The sequence below is a fragment of the Adelges cooleyi genome, unplaced genomic scaffold (assembly GCF_023614345.1).
Source record: "Adelges cooleyi isolate 19-005CV unplaced genomic scaffold, UGA_ACOO_1.1 ACOO_flye_CR_arks_rails_tigmint_CR_PRNA_307, whole genome shotgun sequence".
Lineage (NCBI taxonomy): Eukaryota > Metazoa > Arthropoda > Insecta > Hemiptera > Adelgidae > Adelges > Adelges cooleyi.
The window spans coordinates 2,117,032-2,141,592 of NW_026095978.1; the positions used below are offsets into that span (position 1 = coordinate 2,117,032).

At 30.2% G+C, this 24,561-nt stretch overlaps 1 protein-coding gene across 1 annotated transcript in view; it reads right to left on the minus strand.

Annotated features, from left to right (window-relative positions):
• LOC126839649 (uncharacterized) overlaps positions 1–12,932 on the minus strand; it is a 41,529-nt gene extending 28,597 nt beyond the window's left edge. The window contains exon 1 of the mRNA XM_050575058.1: positions 12,668–12,932. Coding sequence (XP_050431015.1) covers positions 12,668–12,751 — 84 coding nt within the window. The 5' untranslated portion in view covers positions 12,752–12,932. The remainder of the gene's footprint in view (positions 1–12,667) is intronic.
• Between the last annotated feature and the right edge of the window lie 11,629 nt (positions 12,933–24,561).

The window sequence follows — 24,561 nt, forward strand, 5'->3', positions numbered from 1 at the left end:
GAATAAAATCACTTTCAAATAAACGCTTTGATGCTTAATTGTAAATAAAGAACCTCAATTTAATACTTTCTAACTTTGCTGGTTTATACTGTGCTTGGTTTTGACTGTGAGTGTTAACTAAAAGTCAAAAGTAGTACTTGAGCACAAAACCTAATAGTATTATTCCGCATAGATATACATCAAATTGTTTTTAAGATTTGATACATTATTTTAAAGATTTTTAGGGGTTTTTGTTCAAATGTACGGAATCTGCGAAAACACAGTTTTCCGGAAATTAAAGAAAAACTGTAGTGCCGAAATTGTTTTCCGTTTAATATGTTTTGAATACATATGAGTTTTAACTATTGATACATTTTCAACTTAAAGATCCTAAAAATAAGGCTAAAACACTAAAAAAAACAGAAAAACTTGAACCCCTTCTAGGGGGATGAGAAATGTGTGCGGGCATACTAAATAAATATTCCTTATAAATTGCAATTCGATCCGACTCCTTTTCGATAAAAAAAAAAAGCCCACATCAGAGTAAAACCAATACCTTATTTAATTAATAAATCACCTATACTATTGCTATGAAGAAAATGAGTTTTAATAAATTGTTATAACGGTCAATATGCATTTTATTTTTCGAGAAATCGTGGTTAAAACATTAAATAGAAGTAACACCTTTTGTCGTCTAACCTTGGCTTAATCAAATAAACGCAAAACATATGTGATATGCTACCGTAGTTTGACATTTGCATCTCGATGTAACCAAAAAAAGAAAAAAATACAGCCGTAGAATATATTATAAAATTCAATAATGTTTTGGACAAATTAGTTTTCAAGAATAATATACCATACCCAGATCTTTTAATACACGATGTATGACAACATACAATGTAATACACAAGCAGAAAAATATTGTTCACGTGTATCGTTCAAATAATAACATGTTTTCGTGTTAAACTAAAAATATATGTAGGTTTACTGTGTACGAATTTATCGGTTTGAAAAAAAACAACAGATATCATGTAACCAGGACACATTTTATAAAAGCGATACCGAATTATCCGGTTTAATATACTAAACTATAATATGCTTCTTGACGGGGTACTATCGAATAAACTTGTTTTTACTTAACACCAAAAATTATATTTCTGATGGCTAAGGCTTTACTGCTTTTGTCCTTGTAAAATAAAACTCAATTAAAACCTGACAAATTTTTTAGCCTTATTTTTAGGACTTTTAAGTTGAAAATTTATCAATAGTTAAAACTCATATATATTCAAAACATATTAAACAGAAAACAAATTTGGCACTACAGTTTTTCTTTAATTTCGGAAAACTGTGCTTTCACAGATTGCGTACATTTGAACAAAAACCCCTAAAATCTTTAAAAAAATGTATCAAATCTAAAAACAATTTGATGTATATTTATGCGTAATAATACTATTAAGTTTTGTGCTCAAGTACTATTTTTGACTTTTAGTTTACACTTACAATCAAAACCAAGCACAGTATCAACTAGCAAAGTTAGAAAGTTTTTAATTAAGGTTCTGTATTTACAAATGAGCATCAAAGCGTTTATTTGGAAGTGATTTTGTTCAATTTTATCACTTTTATTTATAATAATTCCTGTAGACCTGTGACCTCTCCGTTTCCTCATTACTTTGATTACATTATGCCAATACTCTACTATACTAGTCCTCTCGGATAAAATCACCCCTTCAAATTAACGCTTTTATGTTATTTGTAAATAAAGAACCTCAATTTAATACTTTCTGACTTTGCTGGTTTGGACTGTACTGGCTTGAAAATACTAACTACCGATTTACATCGAAGCGATTTTTCGAAAGTGATAAAATCACTTTCAGATTTAAAAATTCCTTTAAACCTGTGACCTCCCCGTCCCCAATATGCCTCGACCCAACTATGCTCCGTCCCCACTATGCCCCGACCCAACTGTACTGGTTTTTTTTTTTTAATTAAATCTTATACTGGTACTGTGATGGAGAAAACAATAAATTTTACTTACATATATTACTTACATATTAGTTTAATATTACTAACATTTTATTACTAGCTGTCGGCTGTTGCCTGTTATTTAACAATAACCTTTTATGGAGAATTTAAAAATTGTGTTTTTTTAATAATAGTATAGGAGTAGTATCACTAAGTTAAATGTTCACGAGTTTTGATCTAGTCATCAAATAAAGTATTATTCATGACTTTTAATTATTATTAAAATATATCTTAATTTGAACATAGTAATAAAATAATGAAATATTTTGTACAAAATCAGAGCTACAAGTTGATAAACTAAAAAATTAAAATTAGCACGAAGCAGATTATCTAATATTAGATAATTTAAACAACCAAGCGTGAATCTCTTTAAATGAATTTGCCGTGTCAGAACGATGAAGTGTCTTAATAAGTAAACGGATCGATTTTTTCCCCAATAAATCGTATATCTACTGTAATCAGTTACACGATTTAGTCGTCTGTGATATCATGTAATAAACACAATATTATGATACCGGCCGTTGGGTCCTAACCTAACCTAAGTAGTCTATAAAATGCCGGTTCTGGCCCACAATAGAATGACGTCACTATTGTTATACTACAATGTCAAGGTCAGTGACGTAAACAAGTGTATAATTTTATCGACACCTATTGTTAATCATATAAAAAATGTGCAAGTTCAGCATTTTTCTAGCTCTCAAAGGATGCCGCTACATATTATTATAATTAAAATTCCTTTGTTATCATGGGCAAACTATCATATCTATTGTCGTAGGTCAGTAATCTGTACATAAAAAATTTGTGACGTCATTTTTATACTCCTATACCCGCACCTTTTGTCATCACATTGAATGGAACAACAAATGATGTCTCACGAGTGCACGGTCAGTTACGTAAACAAGTGTATAATTTTTAAAATTTCTATTGCACGATAAACGAGCATGCAAGAGTATCCGAAAATGTGACCGTTACACACGTGGGGCGAGTTCGACGTAGACGCTAGTGTGTGTAAGCTTACATTAATCGGCAGCGGTTGCGGAGGTGTTGCCACTAAAATGTACATCAAATACGATACACTAAATGTATATCATATACAGTACTCTATCGTTTGAACACTGCGGTTGCGATAACTGTTTATAATAATATGATAACACAAGAACCGTTGATAAAACGTATATGGTCGTCATCATAAAAGATATCTGATGCCCTAAATAATTTTTGTTTGTAAACAATCAAACAAGGAATTCTGCATTCAAAAGAAAAGTGTAAAAAAAATTGTACAGAGTAATATTTAATGAGATGAATATAGTGTATTATTCAGTATTGGTATACTACAACATACTGTATATTTGGCGGTGTCAAACGATATGTAAAATTATTATAGTTTAAGCATAGCTCATCAACTGCATTGTACTAAACAATTAAATATTATGTGCTGAATTATCAACTTGAAATAAGGTTTTGCATGCAAAAATGGGTCAACATAAAAAAAAAATGTACAGTATAATATTTACTGAGATGTATATTGTACTGCAGTATTAGTATACTACAATTTAGCATCACCCTATATAATTGGAGGTGTCAAACGATATTCAAAATTATAGTTTAAGCATAGATTATCATTTTGTATCTAACTGCAGTTTAGTCAACTTTGATGAGTTTAGCAAAAAATAATATATAAATATAGCCAGGACCAAGCTTTTTGATCATTCGTTCACCGGATTTCAGTTAAGTACATGTCTCTGTCCGATTACTATACGTTTTTATTTTTCACAAGTCACCGAACGATTATCATACAAAGTTTTTATTTTTTACACTTACAGTAAGTGAAACATTATTTACATACAAATATACAATTTAACTAATATAACTTATTAAGCAATATATGTATTTCGAATTATTTCAACAGCAAACTACAGCGATTGTCAGTACCATAAGCCATACAAATCATACTCGTCAAATCATACAAAAAATAAAAAAACGTATGTATACAATTATTATATTATACTTTCATAGTTTATTAATTAATATGAAAAAAATATAATTAAATAAATTTATTTTAAATTCAATTGCTAATCGAAATATAAAACAGAGTGATTCTTTTATCATTTATTTTTTTGATAACAACTTTTGAATATTAAATGGTATCGTATATATTTTTACTAACTTTTTAAATTGAGAATAATGTACGATAAAATTTGTTTGGTCGATAACCAGTTTCGGATGAATATTTTTGAAGATATTGAATCTTCAATATCTTAGAAGAAAAGGTGGATTGTATTTTTATTTGCACATATTCCCCAACAACACTTCCCCTCCCATCCGTAAACCCATCGCACCTACACTGTTGTGTATGCAATCAACAGTTGTTTGTATGGTCAGTGGAAGGAGAGTAAAAAAATGTTATTTAATGTATTTATTTTTATATTTTATTTACAATAAATATATATATATATAGTTTGTACTATAATATTTTCTATGTGTAACCTATCATAGTCTAACATATCCTAATTACATCACACCTGAAATCTAGTACAATCATACTTGTATTGATGAAACAGCACATGTTATCTCAATAGTATCTAATCTATGATAAAAAATAAAATAGCTTCATTCAATATATTTGTTTATTTACTTTAATAATAATAAGACAAAAAAAAAATATGAAATGTACCTAACAATATTGTTATGGAATGTTATTAAGTAAAAAATTATATTATTTATATATATATATATATATATATATATAAGTATACAATGATGCAGAATGTTCAGGAAGAGATTGATTTAAGTATAAATTAAATCATTAGAATACTTTATTATATGATTATTGTTGATATATATTTAAATATTTAGAATGTTTTTAAATTTGAGCTTATACATTTTTTTCCCGAATGAAATTCATTGAAATTTACATTTGAAGGAGATTATGATAAGTATGTGTAATATGATTAATTTTAAACTAAATTTTTTTTATAAAGAAATATAATATCATACCTGTAGGTATCCAATGGATCATGCTCGGTGCAGTTCATGCCATTGGTATACTTGTCTGCACATGCCAGATCAATTCCGCATTATTTGAATTAAAAAAAAAACTTACTGTTCTGATATTTAAATATACTGTCAATCTAAAAGAACTTGTACAGCTCAATATGAACGCCAAACGAACACTAAATTTCTTTAAATCATATTTTATATGTCAAGGTTTATAAACTTACTTTATATAATCAATATGCAATGGCTCCGTCCGGCAACAATTTTTAAAAGTTAGGTATTTGGATGCATAATAGAGAACAAACACAAAACGTAGTATTTAGTAATCAGTTGATATTACATTTATCATGGAAAAAAAAAATATGATCGATTGCATACAATTGTATGAAATAAACAATATGTCTACAGATGTACTGTACAACTAGTTGATAATGTACATGTAAGATACATTATAATTCGTTATATTTAAAAAAATATTGATTAGTTTTGTACGGTAAAAAATTTGTTTTATTAAAATATTATTTTTATGATATAAAACATATAATTTCTAAAAAATTCGATTTTCATAATATTATTTGTACACCTTAAATTGTGTATGCATACTACACAAAATACAGTTTGTGAGTGCCGGTATTTCAATAGAAGTTAGGAGTTATTTAAAAATCACAAATGCTTAATGTAATATTATTTGTATATGTAATTCTGTTTCTTAGAAGTCAGATAATAAACTGATTGATTTTACTACAAAATAAATCTTTATTAATATTTACATAACACAAAATTTATAATGACAAATAACAAATACATACCTACAAAATAAAATCAATTTCTTATAGCTTATTATCTAAAATTTGTTTTTTATTGAATATTATTATTATTATTATTGCTATCAAATTTTGAGTTTCATTTATTTATTTATTTCGTTTTAGTGACCCTTACACACCCACATAGTACACACATAACACACTAATTCACCACATAGCTCTCTGGTTTTATGTAAGCAACTCTTCCCACTTCTAGTAGAGCTATTTACATCACGACACACACACAGACTGACCGGTAAGTTAGAGCAATTGGTGACACAGTAAAAAAACGTTTACCCCCCCCTGGGGGAGGGGGTGGGAAATTAGTTTAATTTAAATTTGATACAGCTGACGTGTGCGGGCATACCAGATATATAATCCTTAAAAATTTCAACTCGATCCCACTCTTTTTTTTCGAAATTATAGCCAATAAAATGTCTAACTTAAAAACTCGTACGGTTCATCGTAAGATCATTTTAGTAGGAACTGGATTATAGAAGAGTTATTTGGCATAAACACCGTCGGTTATTAATTACCCATTATCCATAACACTTACCTTTTCCCTATAACATTGTCATTTAATTTTTCTTTTACATTATTGTGTGGAAAATGTTTAAAGGCAAAACAATAGGCTTAACCCGTAAAACGAGGGTTCTCAAATTCGTATTTTATTTTTTTACTTTGAGATTTGCCTTGATTCCTCCGTCGCCTCGTTGCCTATATTCTACTGTACTAGTCACTTTCAACTTAACGCTTTGATGCTTATTTGTTATTGCAAAATATCAGGAGTGGCCGTTAAAGTATTCGCTGAACACAAGGAAACCACAACGAAAAAAAGGACGTAAATGGAAACGTATTAGATCCTTTGATTTTTGAAAATGAGCTAGCCGGAGACATCATGTCTGAGTAATCCAATAATATAATAATATATCTAATTAGGTAATAATATAATTTTTTTTTAAATTTCTCTTAAAATGTTATTAAACAAATGTTTCAAAATACAATACGTCATAACGACTTATATAACTACAAATTCCTTGTTTCTTTTCAAATAAATACTTAAAACTTACTATTTGTACAATATTATTTTAATTTATAAGAAAAAAGAAAAATTACTACAATTTAGTAAGAATTTAAAAGGGGACAAATTTGTACTAAATTTCAATAGGTATGGACATTATTAAGTACATCATCTACATCATAGTTATTACAACTTATTACGATACCGTTTTTTTTTAAATTCCAATATTTTTAACTAGCCAAAAATTGGATTCATCTCTATAGCTCTGCTTCAACATTTATGGAATAAAATGTACTCATTTCCATATGATATGCGCAAATCCTACTACCTACTGGTTCAAATTTTCTGTTCCGACTAGAAAAGTTCTCTATATGAAAAGTAATTCATATTTTTACCATATAAACAGTCATGGTAGATGAGACGTTTATTTTCATCCATTGTAACCCTTTAATCGACTATAATGTTTTTCAACCTTTAAATATTATTCCCTTTGTTTTAGTAATAGCTCTTAGCAAAAATCATGAATATTTTATACAGTTAACGGAAACCCAACCCAAACATTGTAAAGTCTTAGTCTTTTCATTGTGTACAATAATATGATTTTAATTTTACATGTTTACTGCTATTGATAATGATAATTTTTACCAAAAAAGTCCATTGGTTTATTTTAAAATAGTGTCACTTAAATTTCATACCGCCAAAATAATATGGACAAAATTTCTTCAAAAGTACAAAAACTTGGGAAAAACGGTTCGAATTTTACTTAGAGGGTTTTCGTTTTAAGATAAGCTAGATTGTAATAAGCAATATGTACTTTAGATTCCATGTAGAGCTTAAGAGGTTCTTGATTTCATTGATGCGGTATTTCCTTTTATGGTTTTTGGTTTTCTTCAAATACACAGACTACTGGACTTCATTAGAAATTAGCATACCAACAGAGTGTTTGAAAATTTCACGAAGCTTACAAATTCGAAATGTTACTTAAATTGATATAACTGTTTAAATATAATTTTTACATTATAAAAAGTAAAAATAATATTTAAACAGTTATAAAAAGTGACTAGTTACAAAACAAAAGTCACTGGTTTTGTTTACGGGTTTAAACCGTGGACTGATCTGCTGGGATTCGGTAATAATACAATAAATAGTAACGAAATATAAGAGCAAAATAGTATATTAATCAATCAAATTTACATTTGTATGCGAATATGTGAAATATTACATACAAGCAGTAATTCGAGAACAGTTAATGTTATAATCAAACTATCAACGAAAAAAACTTCGATAGATGATATTTTCAACTGTTTCCGCTTTGAATATCCCATCTAAAAGTAAAATTATTAATTATTATACATTTTATAAACAAACAAATCAGGGCAATTGAGTTGAGAATAACAATGTTACATTAAAAAAAAACGTCTTTGTTTCAAATAATCGTACGAGTAGAATAATGTAATATCACGTATCTCACGTTTTGCTAATTCTTTTTTTGTACATTAAAAAAGGTTTTTTAATTTGTTAGTTTTTTTTCGAGTTTTAATATTTAGTTTGAAAAAAAAAATTTACATCTATAAAAATGACAAATTTTTTTATCATTATGTTTTTGCATTAGTTTTTGAACATTTTACTCGACACATTTATTGAATATTATTCTATTGTTTTATTACATTTCCAATGGTAGATGAATTTCTCATATTTGGGTGCTCCTATGGTTAATTCTGGCTTTATATTTACTATTCTCCTGCATATTGCGATAATATCATCATAGCTTTTCCAATTAGTATTATTATAATCCTGGACCACTCTTTTTACTATTTCCTATTATTATAAGAGTAATAATTAGAAATTAAATAGTGTATTACAAGTTACAAATAAAACTGATTCCTCTTTAGCGTAATAAAAACTGCTATCTACAAGACACAAAATAGGCCATGAGGCCATGCAAAAAAACATCAATTTTATAGTAGTTAACGTATTGATTTCATATTATGTAAAAAATGAGAGAAGATATTATATTTAAATTCTCTCTTACTGTATCAATAATTGGAAAAATTCGTTCGAAAATGGTTCTTCTATTAAATATCTTTTTATATGTAAAGAATGAGTGGAAAAATCATTTACTATAAAAATCCTGTCGTTTTATTATTGGGAAGTACGTATATAATTTAGGTTTAAGAGAAAGCTAATATCTATCGAGACCAGAAAAGAAAATATGGCAGATGTCTAACTTTTTTGAAAGTTTGAATATTTTGAATATCTCACAAAACCAACCTAATAATCCTTTTATCTGAAATATAGTATTATGGTTGTTATTTACCTTTAATTCTGGTTCTTTTGTAGCAGCAAACGCTAGGGCATAGGTCATAACATCATACTTATAATACTTACGGTCTGAAAGTACAAAATATTATACATTTAAAAAAAAAACGAATCAGGGAAAATGAGTTGAGAATAACTATACCGGTATACTAGAAAACCATCAATATTTACTATCAATATTTAAAATAATAGTAGTTTTTAGAATAGTAATTTTTATAAATATATGGTCCCAATTTTCTCAATTTTTATTAGGTTTTATTTGTTACTAACTCTTAGTTTAAAAAAAAATACTTTTTTATAGTTATTACACTTGATTGTTAATGATGGTCTTTTCAATGGTTTTTGATCATTTTACTAAACATTTTTATAAATCGTTTAATTACCGGATTGTGATTCTAGGCTTTCAAATATATCCATATTTTCATCTGTCATCTTAGATTTATTAGCTACTTGGTAACATATAGCTTTTATTCTATCAAATTTTACGACGTGATCTTGCTTCATAATTTGCTCGAATATACCTTTAACTAATGTCTATAATTTTCAGAATAAGAATTTAATTTTAAAATTTATTTTATAATTAACACAAAAACTAAACCTTTTTTTAGCGAACCAAAACGCCAAACTATGAACAAACGTTTGGAGAAACCCCCCTCTCCGCAGAACTTTTTGAAGCGTACCCAGCATGTATGTTACGATAAAAAACAATGTTCTTAAATTATTTTGGCCAAAAAAAACAAGAGAATAAAAAAACATAAAAAATTGCAGACATGCAGCATATTAGGTTTTATTATAGGAAATTTTTTTTATTTAAATTTTTCATTTCTGTTAAAAAAATGGAAGAAATCTTTTTGTAAGCTTATATTTATTTATTTTTTATGTAAGAAACCAGTAACAAAATGATTTTATGGTTTGAGAGAAAAACAGTATCATTCGAAAAGCTGAAAATTTTTATACTTATAATAAAAACCTATACTTTTTAGAATTATAAGTGTTAAACCTGTTTTAAATGGGACAATTAAAAGTTTGAATATTTTGAATATCTTAACACAAACAATCTAAAGAGCTTTTAATCTGTAATATAGTTTTATAGTTTTTATTTACAAGTAAACTTGGATTTGTTTTAGCTGTATACGATAGGATGGCGATTACAGCTTGGTCATTTGAATAAAGAAGACCTGAAAGTACATAGTAATATTTATTATTAAAATAACCAAATTTAACAGCAAGGGAATCCAGAATAGTATCGTGTTCCAATTGCAAAACATTTGTTTTTTATGTTATTGTAATTTAAGAATAATAAAGTCAAATCAGATTATATCTTCATAGTGATATTGGTTAACGAATATACTTTTAATAAACCAAATAAACTTTTTATTTGGTTTAAGAGTTATGATTTTTTGGTTAACAATTTTTTAAAATTTTCAACTATATAAATAACAAAATCGATTATTTAATTGTTTTGTTAACATTTTTCTAATATCTATTACCGATTTTTTCATCGCTTGCATCATAATTTTTGACGATTGTATGGCCTATTTCGTGTACTACTTTTTTTAATTCAGTAAAGTCCATTTTGCCATCATCCCCCACTTTTGACGCGATTTTTTCTTTAATCATAGTCTGTAATTTTCAGAATAAGTGAAAAATATTTTTTTAAGCGTAACTGGCGATTGTAAGAACATTAAATACATTTTTTAAACAATATATCGCTTCTCCAGTGGATCAATGGTGTGAGTGCAAATTTTTGACTTTTTGATTTAAATACGAAAAAAGTATGATAACATTGAATTTTATCGAGTAAAACCATGGCGTAAGTGTAATACCTATTATTGACCGCTAAAGAGCAGTTTTGTCGTTTACCATCGCGTACGGTTACCATTGCACTAAAATTTTAAATCAAGTTTTCTGTTGAACAGTTAAATTTGCACCTACACAGGGGCGTAGCTATGAATTTTTTTTGGGGTAGGCCCACTATAAACCATTGATAAACAAAGTTATTAATGATTATTCTTATTAATAATTAATTTTTTTTCTATACATTCTGAGTCAAGTCACGCGGTCATCGGCCTGACCTCAAATTTTTTTGAAATTTTTTTTTTTAAACTTCTTTTAGTCTAATATAGTACTTTCGTTTTTTGGAAATTTTTATCACTAATTTTAGCCCCAAAAATAGAGGTTTTTTTAGGTTATTTCTTAAAAAAATCGATTTCAACCAGTTTAAAATTTTTTAAATTTTTATCATAAAATCAGAGAATTAAATCAAATCTTTTCGTAAAATAACGAGAGTGAGCCGAGATTTATTTCTATTTTTTTTTTAATAATAAAAATTTTCCCGGTTGGTCTCCCATCCTGGATCAAGCAGCAATGGACACAGCTTAACCTCAGATGCCGCGTGGCAGCTCAGGTATCCACTGCGCCCACACTATGCCACTGCGTATTATTTTTAATGTTATTCATAAGGAACATTTTTCACTTTTTACTCCTAAAATATGAAAAAAATCAAAATTTACCAAGACATGTTTTATTTTTTTTTAATAAGAAAACTGAAATAAAAAATGTTTTCTCAGATTTTAAAAAATAGACATTTTTCTTTATTACAAAAAAAAAATAGAAATAAATGTTGGCCCATACTTGTTATTAGACGAAAAGATTTGATTTAAGTCTCTCATTATATGATAAAAATTTTAAAAATTTAAAACTGGTCGAAATCGATTTTTTAATCAAAAAAAATTTGAGGAGGTCCGGCCGATGACCGCGTGATTTGACTCTGAGTGCCCCATATATAGAAAATTTTGGGTAGGCCCGGGTCACCTATTGGCTACGCTCCTGCACCTAAACCATTTTTCCACCGGAGAAGCGATATTACGTTTGGCATATCGTCTGAGTTTAGGGACAAGTGGGGTAAATGTAAACGAACGGGGCAAATGTAAATGCATTTTTTTTTCTTAGAAAGAACAAACAGTGTTCGTATTTTAACATCTGTAACTATAAGATGTTAGTATACCATAAAAAATATGTAATCAAATACAAACAATGTTTGTTCTTTCTAAAAAAAAAAAAATACATTTACATTTGCCCCGTTCGTTTACATTTACCCCACTTGACCCTAGTCTTTTTTATTCGAATAATCTTTTTATTCAATATTATTTAAGACTATTTATTCCAATACATTTTTTATTCTACAAAATCTAAGTTGCTTTCTAACATTTTTATACGAAAAATTGCAATACATTTTTTTTTAAATATGTCAACAATTAAAAAAAAATTACCAAAGAAAAAATAAATATCTAAAAAAAAAACTGAATAAATCATATAGTCTAAGATTTTTATTCTATTTGTATAATAATTATCCAAATTAAAAACAATACGTCAATCTTTCGAAAAATTATTCCTCGGTGATTCGAATAAAAAAATGATTTAAATAAATATTTAGGGAAACAATTTTCTAAATAATGTCCTTCTCTGTATAAAGTTAAACAATTATATCTCGGTCATAATTAATAATAAGTGCTGGTTCACTTACAATCTGTTCTTCAGTTGGGGGGACACCTTGACACTGGAAAAAGAATGACGCCACGCAGAAAAACAGTATACTTTTCAAATACATGTTAATTTATCAAAAAAATAAACTCGGATTCAGAATGTTAAATTAATAGTTTGGGAAATAAAAACTTTTTTGAAACTATTCGATACTTATGAAGATTTTATAATGTAATTTGAGTATTGTATTATTGATTGGTGACTGTGATTCAAATAGTATGAATTAGCGCAGTACCTACTATAAGAACATATACTTCAGAACTGAACACAATTTCAAATTTGTAACTATCAAGTTGTGCCGTTTAAAGTAAAAAAAGATATTCATGAACGTTCTTATTTGCATTGTATGCCATTTTTCATACACGCACTCTCTCGGTGTTATTTTTTAGAAGAACTTACTACATTTACTTGTGAAACTGTTTACTCTTGTGCAAAATAAATGCATATATTGCCAACGTTTTTCGATAGTGCTCTGTCTAAAAAATATTTCATACAATTTAACTTCTTTATACTAACATTTTTAAATATGTAATATTTTTGTTAGTACTTCTCGGTTTGAAAGGGTAAAAGATAAACTATTTTTGGCCAATTAGGTTACTTTAAGTATTTATTCAATGGTTAAAAACCATTATGAGTTTCAATATACACGAAAAAAGATTAAATGATAAAAATCCAGAGTGTATAAACAATACTTTCTCTTAAAGCTACGATGCTCTCTTACTTTTTTTAAAATAGTCGAAAAAGTTCCAAATTTATATGAATTGTTCTTCAAACATAGTACTATTGATAAACATAAACAAACCAAAAAAAAAATCATAAACCCTTTCCCCTAGAAGAGATAGATATTTTTTCTTTATTCCACTTTTTTAGCAAAGTTTTATAGATTTAGATCTGAATTTAGACTGAAGATATAACTAAAATGAAATTATAACATATACAATTTTCTCAAAAATCTGTTGTCAAATTTTTTTAGCTTCGATGCAAAGCGAGAAGGTATTGGTTTTACTCTGATGTGGGCTTTTTTTTTCGCTGTATACACTGTAACTTTTTTAATACTAGACCAATTCCTTCGAATAGCAACTCTATAAATCACAAATGTTGTCTAATTTAACTAAAAACCTGGTGTACCAGATGGGAGAAACGAACAGACACTAAAAACTATCAGTTGGTAACGTCTATCCGTGTTAGATTAGGTTAGGGCCCAATGATCGGTATCATAATATTGTGTTTATTACATGATATCATAGACGACTAAATCGTGTAACTGATTATAGTAGACACTCGATTTACTGGGAAAAAAACCCATCCTTGTACTTATTAAGACACTTAATGATTCTTATACGACAAAACCACTGTCGTTATCTCGTTATTTTATAACCTGCGTTACATAACCTTACCGAAGGACAACCAAGAGTATTATAAGGTCCAACTACCTGCAAATTATGTAGAGGACTGTTGTTTTTTAGATTCAGATTAAGTGTTGGGTTTTATGCAGTATACCGCCTCAAAATGTATTTTTTATTACACAATTTTTTTAAAGGAAAACTAATGTTTTGCATATTGTTATACTGTTATTCATTTAAAGAGATTCACGCTTGATTGTTTAAATTGTCTAATATTAGATAATCTGCTTCGTGCTAATTTTAATTTTTTAGTTTATAACTTGTAGTTCTAATTTTGTTAAAATATTTCATTATTTTATTACTATGTACAAATTAAGATAAATTTGAATAATAATTAAGTCATAAATGATAATACTTTATTTTATGACTAGATCAAATCTCGTGAACATTTAACATCATGATACTGCTCCTATGCTTTTATTAAAATAACACAATTTTTAAAATCTCCATAAAAGGTTATTGTTAAATAACAGGCAACAGCCGACCGCTAGTGGCTATACACGTTAGTAATATTTAACTAATAAGTAATATATGTAGCTAAAATGTATTGTTTTCTCCATCACAGTACCAGTATACGATTTATTTTAATTTAAATGTAAGAAAATCAATTTTTCTTTAGAAAATAACAAGAAATTAATATACAAGATGAGGCAATAAAACGGCAATTTCCTAATGTATTTAAATGGGAAAACCCGTTTCACTATCCCACCCTTTACATTTTAGGGATCTATGAAAAGGTTTTTTTAGTTGCATTTTATTTTGTACATTGTCAATCTAGTAAAATAGAAGTATAATATAGCTTTGAAATAAAATAATCTATGAAATATAAATAGTTTGTGTGAGATTGCTCTAATGGAAGTATATAATATATATTATATATAGTATATAAGTATATAGTAAAAATATTAACTTTATTGAGAATAAGCGATTATAATTTAAACTATGGAGTACAAACGATTGAAACATGCATCGTCGACCATTCCAACAAAATATAACAAGACATCGTAGATGTCTTATTTGGTCCACTACGTTTTTGCAAAAAAAAAAAACCAGTACGGTGGGGTCGGGACATAGTCGGGAAGGAGCATAGTTGGGTCGGGGCATAGTGGTGATGGGGAGGTCACAGGTTTACAGGAATTTTTAAATCTGAAAGTGATAAAATCACTTTCGAAAAAACGCTTCGATGCAAATCGGTAGTTAGTATTTTCAAGTCAGTACAGTCCAAACCAAGCACAGTATAAACCAGCAAAGTTAGAAAGTTTTAAATGAAGGTTCTGTATTTACAAATGAGCATCAAAGCGTTAATTTGAAAGTGATTTTATCCGAGAGGACTAGTACAGTAGAGTATTGGCATAATGTAATCAAAGCAATGAGGAAACGGAGAGGTCGCAGGTCTACAAGAATTATTATAAATAAAAGTGCTAAAATGTAATAAAAGCGGTAATCGGTTTCTTGGTTGCTATATGTGAGTGCATCAACAGTCAACAGGTAATAAAAATATTTTTTTATTATATTGTTAATTACGGTGTATGGGTGGGTAACTATGACAGTACATTTTTATAGACAGACGATCAACGCTTATCGTATCCACCCTGCACAAGACTAAATATTAAATTTTAAGTACATTATTGCTGTTCCCACGATATCTTCTAAATCGTGACACGGCCTTGATACATATTACTAATAGGACGCCGCGCACTGCGGCGTACTATTAGTGATATACCGCGGGCCGCGACACTTTACCGCCATAATCCGTCTGGCAGATACGAACTGGCCGGCTGACCACCACTCTCTACCTAGGGTGCAAAGTCCAGTTCGGACGCCGGCATAGCGCGGTGAATATAATGGGTAGCTAATTACTTCCTGATACGACGCGCGACCGACGGCTTACCGTTTTCCCAACGTATTCCGTCCGCCCTCGTATCACCTAGAGTTAATTCGACGCCTTATTCTGACTTCACTTCTAGCGACATCCCCACGACTAGCCCGCTAGCTCGATCATTCCGGATCCGTCCGCGTTTTGTAAATCTGAACTTTAACTTATATTATATATTGCGTGGTCGAATAATATATTGTGTTTCCGCCGCAACCCCGTGTTGAGCTTATTTATTTAACCCTAACCCGTGAGTTGCGTTCACAGTACGACCGCGTCTATAACTGGCTCCCCGGTGGGGAATCGAACCCCGGTCTCCCGCGTGACAGGCGGTGATACTTACCACTATACTACCCTCCCCCGCCATGCCGTCAATCCGTCGGCTAGTGGTGTAGCTAACAGGGCCGAGAAGGATTAGTCCCTTATCAAATCGCCCTCAGGACCTATTGTAAGGTACCGATGGCGGACTACGGTATGGCGGATCGCCCTACAGTGGCTTGTCGATAGGACTAGTAGGACAGGACTGGAAGTTGTCTTCTGGTCCGGTGTCCGTCTTCGTCCAGTCCATTTCGGCCATCTCCTCAAGTTCCTGCTCCAGCGATGGGTTTTCCTCTTCCGCTGAGGCAGAGGGTGGCGGGCCGACGGCGGCCTCCACCGGGGTGACTTCGGGGTGGGTCGGGTCGTTCATCGGCTGATCCTGTGCGTGCACGTCCCTGGATGGCCCGGCGTCCTCATGGTCCAGTTTCACCAGTCGAAACTGTTGGGAGGTAGATGGCGTCCTTGGCTCCTGGGGTTGAGCTGTCTTTTCCTGCTTTGCCTTGCGGAATGCCCGGAGACGGAGAGCGGACTTTCGTTTCGCCGAAGGGGTTCTTGGTTTTTTCGGGGCGGTCCCCTTTGCCCTGGGAGGACCCGCTGTCGCTGACTTTTCGCCTGCGCTGCTGACAAAACGTACCGTCTTTCCCACCTGGACGGTCGTCGGTCGATGGAACGGGCGTACCGGAGGAGTTGGCGTCCTGGACGTCACCTGCGGTGCTGCCGACCGTGGTGGTAGCTGGTGGGGAGGAGCGGTAAACCTGCGCTGTGGTGCCCTAGGTTGCCCGTAGGTGGGCCCGGCTTGGAGTTGCCGATGTGGCACCGTTGTCGCCGGCGGACCGACCGATATCTGACTACCGATGGGGGTCGTGGCCAGAAGGGCAATACAGTCACGCCAGCCACGTGAGTAGAGGGCCCATGCGACTGGGTCTCTCCGAATGATGTCGGGGAGGCGTTATTGGCCTCATAAACGGTGTTGAACGCGTGGCTGGGGAAGCGCACACCTCTACTGCTCAGCATCCGCTGCATCGCCAATTTATTTATTTAACCCCAACCCGTGAGTTGCGTCCACAGTACGATCGCGTCAATCGCTATAACTGGTTTGAGTATACTATCTGCAGATTCGCATCGAAGAGTTTATTTAAAAGTGAATTTATTACTTTTAGTTATAATATAATCTGTAGACCTGTAACCTCTCTGTCTACACTATGCTCCGACCCCACTGTACTGGCTTTTACGAAGTTCATTATCGCGGATTGGCGAGGGGACCTAGCCTCAGAAAAAATGTAATGCGTTATGAAAATGAGTTATGAAAAAGCGTTATGAAAACTATATGTGGTGCGGCCGAGCGTGATCGGTTCCCGGGAGTGAGTGGTACCGGGATCAAATCCGGCTCCCTCTCAACATTTTTTGGATTTTTTTACATATTTTTGAACTTTAATTGTAATTTATAATGCAAGAAGTCTAAAAACTTTTAAAATATTCATATTTTATTACTACAGAATACAATTTTACCCTTAAAAATACTTGATAACCTACATTGCATTAGGTTTTTCGTCATTTATTGTACTTCTCGTACTGATGATTGAATAACAATTTTTTTTGTATAATTGCACTATTTTAGAATTCAACCTGTAAAGCTGTAGGACTAAAAAAATACTGAAATATAATGTAAATTAATTTTTCATGATACTTATTATAATTTGGTTTGAGAAAATTATGAAAATGAATAATTATCATTGATATACGTCTAAAATATGTTACCTCATTACGTTTCATTGTTATGTTAATAACCGTTTATACCAAAGTAACTATGAGTAATATTGTACGAAATCAAAATAAGTAATACAACATTTCTTGTATGATTAACACAATCTTTCAAAAACAAATAAATAATTATATATATTGCAAATAAATTTATGAATATAGTTTTTTATTGCATCAGTAATCAAAAATAAAGAGAGGGGTGGGTAGAGAGAATGAGAGCCTGGCACGTTAATGATTAATTATGCCAAACCTGCATACGAAAGAGACTTCGTTCCAAACGCGTGTCCCGCGACACGAACCAGTTTTTTTTGTTGTAATTCTTTATGAAATCTGAAAATTAGATTGATAATATTCTTGCACAGATATCACTTTTAGAATTTTTACACGCATATATTTCAATACATTTTTCAACGTTTTTTTTTTAGTTTTTAAGCCGTAATTTTAAGACCTTTAAGTTGAAAATTTGTCAGTAGTTAGAACTCATATGCATCCATAACATATTAAACGGAAAACGAATTCGGTTTTACTCTGATGTGGGTTTTTTTTTATCTGTATACGCTGTTACTTATTCAGTACTGGACCAATTACAAACATGGTGTACCAGATGTGAGAAACGAACGCTAATAACAGTCGGTTGGTAACATCGACCTGTGTTAGGTTAGGTTAGGACCCAACGGTCGGTATCATAATATTGTGTTTACTAGTAGGAAGGTTGTAAACGAGTTGGTTCGAATGATCATTGAGTTTATAGTGGAACCTTGAATAGTAGATTATGGCAGTTTAGTGAGCTGTTTTGGCGTTTAAGTCTGAACAATTACTTTGATTAATACAAACGCGACTATTTATGTATTATTAAAATAAAAATAATAATAATCGAACTTATTAAAAGACTACGGCTCTTTTAAATTATATTATAAACTTCAAAGTCCAATCAAATTCTATGTTAAATAGATTAACATAAATGTCTAAATGTATTATTCATACAAATTGCTATAAGATATTGCAAAATCACCCCTCCCTAAAATCCTCCTAACGAAGGGGGGAAAATTACAATGACCTTGAAATAACATTGTATTACAAAAAAAAACCAAATTTACGTAAATTGCTTTTTTTATTATTCTAGAAAATTGTCAATAAGTCGGGTTGGCCATGAATTTCTTAAGACCTTGAATTTGTCAATTCGTATATTTCAATTTATGTAAACAGTGGAAATGGAAAAGCACATCGAACAACCCAAGTGTTTTCCTAAAGCAAAAAAATTGTGTTTTCGAGTTTATGCTTAGGCGAGAATTCGATTTATAATACTTCCATAGAAAATCATACATAAAAATCTTTGTTTACTTTTGAACTAGGTGTAACTTTTGAAACACATGCGCCAATGTGCGAAATTATACAAATTCCTCACTCTGTAACAATTATTAAAATAATTTATACACCTATGCAATGGGCTTATCATTAATGACTTATTGGTTCGTGTTGGCCTAAAACGGAACCACTAATTTGTTGAAAATTGTCCACCATCTTTTATGGTCTCTGCCGTTTTAAATATTTTCAAATTGAGCGGAACACAAAGTAGCAATGGGTATTTTAAAAATTGATAAAAAAAATTTTATTGAACTCAAACCGAATGTTTTCGTCATGGTTTGAAGATGGAATAAGAGAGTTACTCAACATTAAAAATTAGAACGGGAGGATGGGTGGAGTGAAATATTATTTTTTCTGTTGACACTACGCTTCTGTAAAAATACTGAGATGTGAAAAAAAAATAGAAAAGGTAAATGTTTAGTAATAGTTTTATAATATTGTAAAATAAAACTAACTTAAGTGTCTCCAATTATTATAAAAGCTACAAAAATGATATTATTTTAAGAGAAAAACTAGTGTCCTGTCATTAATGAATTAATCAATTTTCTAGTGTATTTTGATTTATCGAAAATAGTAAAATAACATGTTTTTGTAATATACTCAAAGGCACACGTGTATTAGTATTGAGTGTTTGCTTTACAACGATTTATCATTTTGCTTTATTATCGATGCGCAAAATGTAGTCATAAGAAACGAATTTAGCAAAATAACGACCGAAAAGGCGTAAAACTTTTCCTAAGGGTCTAAAAAGTTCTATTAGTTCCTAGCGTGCAAATTGTAAAATATATTACCTATATTTTCTTTTTTTATGTAATGGTATATAAGATCAAAATTGTCTTTATCATAATTTAATAGGTAGATGAAAAAAAAGGGTTTAGGAAACAAATTCCCTCGTGTCCGCTCAGACATGAATAGACGTTTAACACAACCAACGTTTCTGTAACAAAATTCTTGGCTTTTTCGGTTAAAAAAAATATAATACTGCTACAGTTTTTTATACTTTAACATAATAAATCAAGACTGTCTCATTTCGATTTGAGGTGTTTTAACTTTCAACTTGATAATAACTCTTAACCAGATGACACTGGTGAAATAATAACAAACTGCCACATTTGATAACTCGTACGGATTTTTTTTTGTTTTTTCAAATTTCGTCTGTGAAGAAGTAAACTTTTTCAACTTTTACCCCTCCCCAAAGTACAATCTAGATAAAATTTGTGATTTATAGAGTTGCTATTCGAAGGAATTGGTCTAATATTAAAAAAGTTACAGTGTGTACAGATAAAAAAAAAGCCCACATCAGAGTAAAACTAATACTTTCGCCGCTCTGCATCGAAGCTAAAATATTTTACTTTTTAGCGGATTTCATATGACACAAAAAAAGGTTATGACACAAATAGATATTTTGAAGTGAAAATAATATATTGACAATCTTGATTGAACTTGTATTGGGAACAGCATGCTTCCTTATTAGATATTGAAGAAAATGCTCATGAATTTATGGTAGCCAAAAACTGTTGTAAAAATTATAAGTTTGATTCCAGTGAATAGGTTTTGACCCATCTTATGGGGGTTGAAGTGACCTGTTTGTTGGACATTTTAGGCCTAAAAGCCTGACATAATTACACCAACTCAGGTTGGTTAGATTTAAATTCTGAAAAAATATTTGAATTAATTGGCCACTTTTCTAGGTTAATGTAGAAATCGACTAATGATTTATTAAATGATATTTCATTTAATATTGTGTTTAAATCCTATTTTTTTTGCTCAAGTTTGTCTTTGTGATGTAAATGAAACCGTTATTCAACAATCGACTTCCATAATATAATATGCATTCATGCTATTATATACATTCAAGGCAGTCGTTGAGCAATTGATACTTCCTAATTTGTATAAAATGCTTAATTTAGCATGTATGTTATATCACAATATTTGTATAATCCACATTATTATTCAAACATTTATATTCATTTATAAATATCCATAAGAGATGGAATGTATTCTGTAAGAATTAAAATATAATGTTTTTCTATACATTTATAAAACTAAATTCGGAATACTGACAATTGCCCTACAATTTTAATTACTCAAGTAAAAAATGCATGGACCCAAAATATAATAATAATCAAAACCGTTTTAACGTTGGAGACTACATATAATATAACTAGGTCGATGATAAAATATGTTGTTTTTGTTTTCGAATATTTTCTTATTTAGGACATAGGTGTATGACTGTAACTGTTTGAACAAGCATACAAAACAACAAATCAAAACAAGTAGTCGTCTTATTTTAAATAAATAATACAGCTTAAAACGTGTTTTCAATACGTTTTCTCGTTTAAGAGAGTGAATATACAATTATTCCCATCTTCTGTTAGTGAATCAATTATTATAGAGATGTGTCTTACACTAAAAAATGAAGGATTTGAAGACCCTTCAAACCCTTATGTAAATATTGCTCTGTGGATGTATCAATGATGTCCCGTATCAAACTGCTCTTCATAGCGATCATTTAGTGCATTAAATAAACAGTATCGTTATATTAAATATTGAATGCACATCACAAAAAGTTTAGAGTATGATGACATATTAATCGATGAGTATAGTTCCCAATACACGTTCAATCAAGTTTGTCAATATATTATTTTCACTTCAAAGTATCTATTTGTGTCATAACCCTTTTTTGTGACATACGAAACCCGCTAAAAAGTAAAACATTTTAGCTTCGATGCAGAGCGGCGAACTATTTTTAAAACGTTTAGTCGGATTGAGTTGAAATTTATAAGGCATATTTACTTGGTATGCCCGCACACATCAGTTGTATCAAATTTAAATTAAACCCATTTCCCACCTCCCTAGAGGGGGTTCAAGTTTTTCTGTTATTTTAGTTTTTTAGCCTTATTTTTAGGACCTTTAAGTTGAAAATTTGTTAGAAGGCATATGTATTTATAACTAATTGCCGGAAAACTGTATTTTCACAGATTGTGTATATTTTAACAAAAAATACCTAAAATCTTAAAAAAAAATTTATCGAATGATTAAAACAATTTTATGTAGATCTATGCAGAATGATACTATTAAGTTTTGTGCTCAAGTGCCACTTTTGAGTTTTAGTTTACACACATTTTTTTTTTTTTTTACTTAAATATTTTCTGGCTAAATAAAATTGAGAACTGATATTAAATTCGTAATTGTTATACCTTAGTATGAAAGTAAAACACAATTAGATTAATGTGAATAATAATATTCGCTGATGTCTATTATGAAACCCAAATTACACGGAAGACAAGTTGTGCCAGTGTAGCACTCGCGTATGGAGGACAATTCCCACCATATATATTTAGATAAACTGCTGATACGTAACACTAAATACTGGAAAATGTAGAAAAATATGTACCTACAAGTATGGGGAAAAAACCATTTCAATAATAAAAGTAAATGTTTAAAACTATTATACCAATATTTCAAGGTGGAAATCAATATCCCAAACATTTATCCTGCGCTGTTTCGCCTATGTTGTGGGTCATGTTTTTAGAAGTTTAAATATATTTTTTTTATGTTATGTTGGTGGTTTTTCTCGTATTACCGAATATATTTTAAATATTTCTGAAAACCCCATAAGCATTGATGATCTAATACTAAACAACTATCCTATTTTTTCCTTCAGTGGTTGTACAGTTTTAAGATATTGATGGAATTAAAAAAATGTATTATACGATGTACATCTTTTTTTTTATATTTTAGTAAATTAAAACGAGAAAAAAAATTAGTTTTAAACAATTATTAAAAACGAAGCTAACGACAAACCGACGTTCAACCAAAACCTATTAATTCAACAGAGGATATTTTTATAAAAATTATAATAACCCAATTTATCTAACTAATTGATTTAAAGTCTTTCAAATGCTTTACGGTTATTGTAGAAATCTTATTTTTAAAAAGTATTTTAAAAGGTTACGGATTTTTTGATTGACGTTATTAACTTCAAAGTTCAGTCAAATTCTCTTTTACTAAAAAAATAGCTTAACAAACATAACTAAATTAATATAAAGGTTGCTATAAGAGATTCCAAAATCACCCCTCCCTAAATCCTGTTACCCAAGGGCGGAAAAATTATAATGACTTTGAAATATCATTGTATGATGAAAATAAAAAATTATTCACATAGGTGGTTTTATAAAAACTTTTAAAAAATCGTCAACAATTCATGTTGGCTTTGAAATTCTAAAGACCATGAGTATTTGTCGTACACCGTTATTAAAATGCAAGTTTAACATGGGTATCTAAAAAATAGACACAGTCTTTTGGCTTTGTACAATATTTTTAACACAAACGAGCACTGTATTTCATTTATGCAAACAGTGCAAAATTTAAACGCACATCGAGTCACACAAATTTTTTTCTAAAGTAAAAGAATTATGTTTTCGAGTAAACGTTTAGGCAAGAATTCAGTAAACAATAATTGAATAAAAAAAAACAGTACACATGGATGAAGAGAAACTTCTTTCAGAGTCATTCAACAGATACATTAATCTAGCGATATCATATTATTGGCCAGACTGTAATTTTTAATCACATATAATGAATTCCAATAAGAGTTTCCAAAAATTGTTCAATTTTTTATTGATTGGGTAATCTGGTAAAAATGTCTAATGTATTTTTTGTTATTCCATTCTTTATACCAAGGAGTTCATTAAAAATGTGTCGATAACACCCCTTGTTTGAACAATTTAATCTAATTAAATTTAAAAATGCAATTGATCACCAATAATTTGAACAAAAATCTACCGTCAGTTGTTCCCATAAGTTAGCTGAACTCAATAAACACAAAATTACAGTTGAAAACGCGATATCTATATATATATAGCCGGTAACGTTCAGCGTTCGCACAGATTTTCCAATTGACCCCCAGCCAAATGACATATCCATGTTAAAAAAATTAGGGGCCTCATTTTAGGTCAAGATGAACCAATAAGTCCACTGATCAACGGAATCTCGCAAAAGCCTGTTATATGTTTATATATGTATACAGGGTGATACATTAATGATAATACGCTTATTTTTATTTTGAAAACATTCTTTTACACAAACTGAAGTGTCTCCAATTACCAAAACTACAAGAATTACAGGATAATATATTATTTTGTTTTCATTACC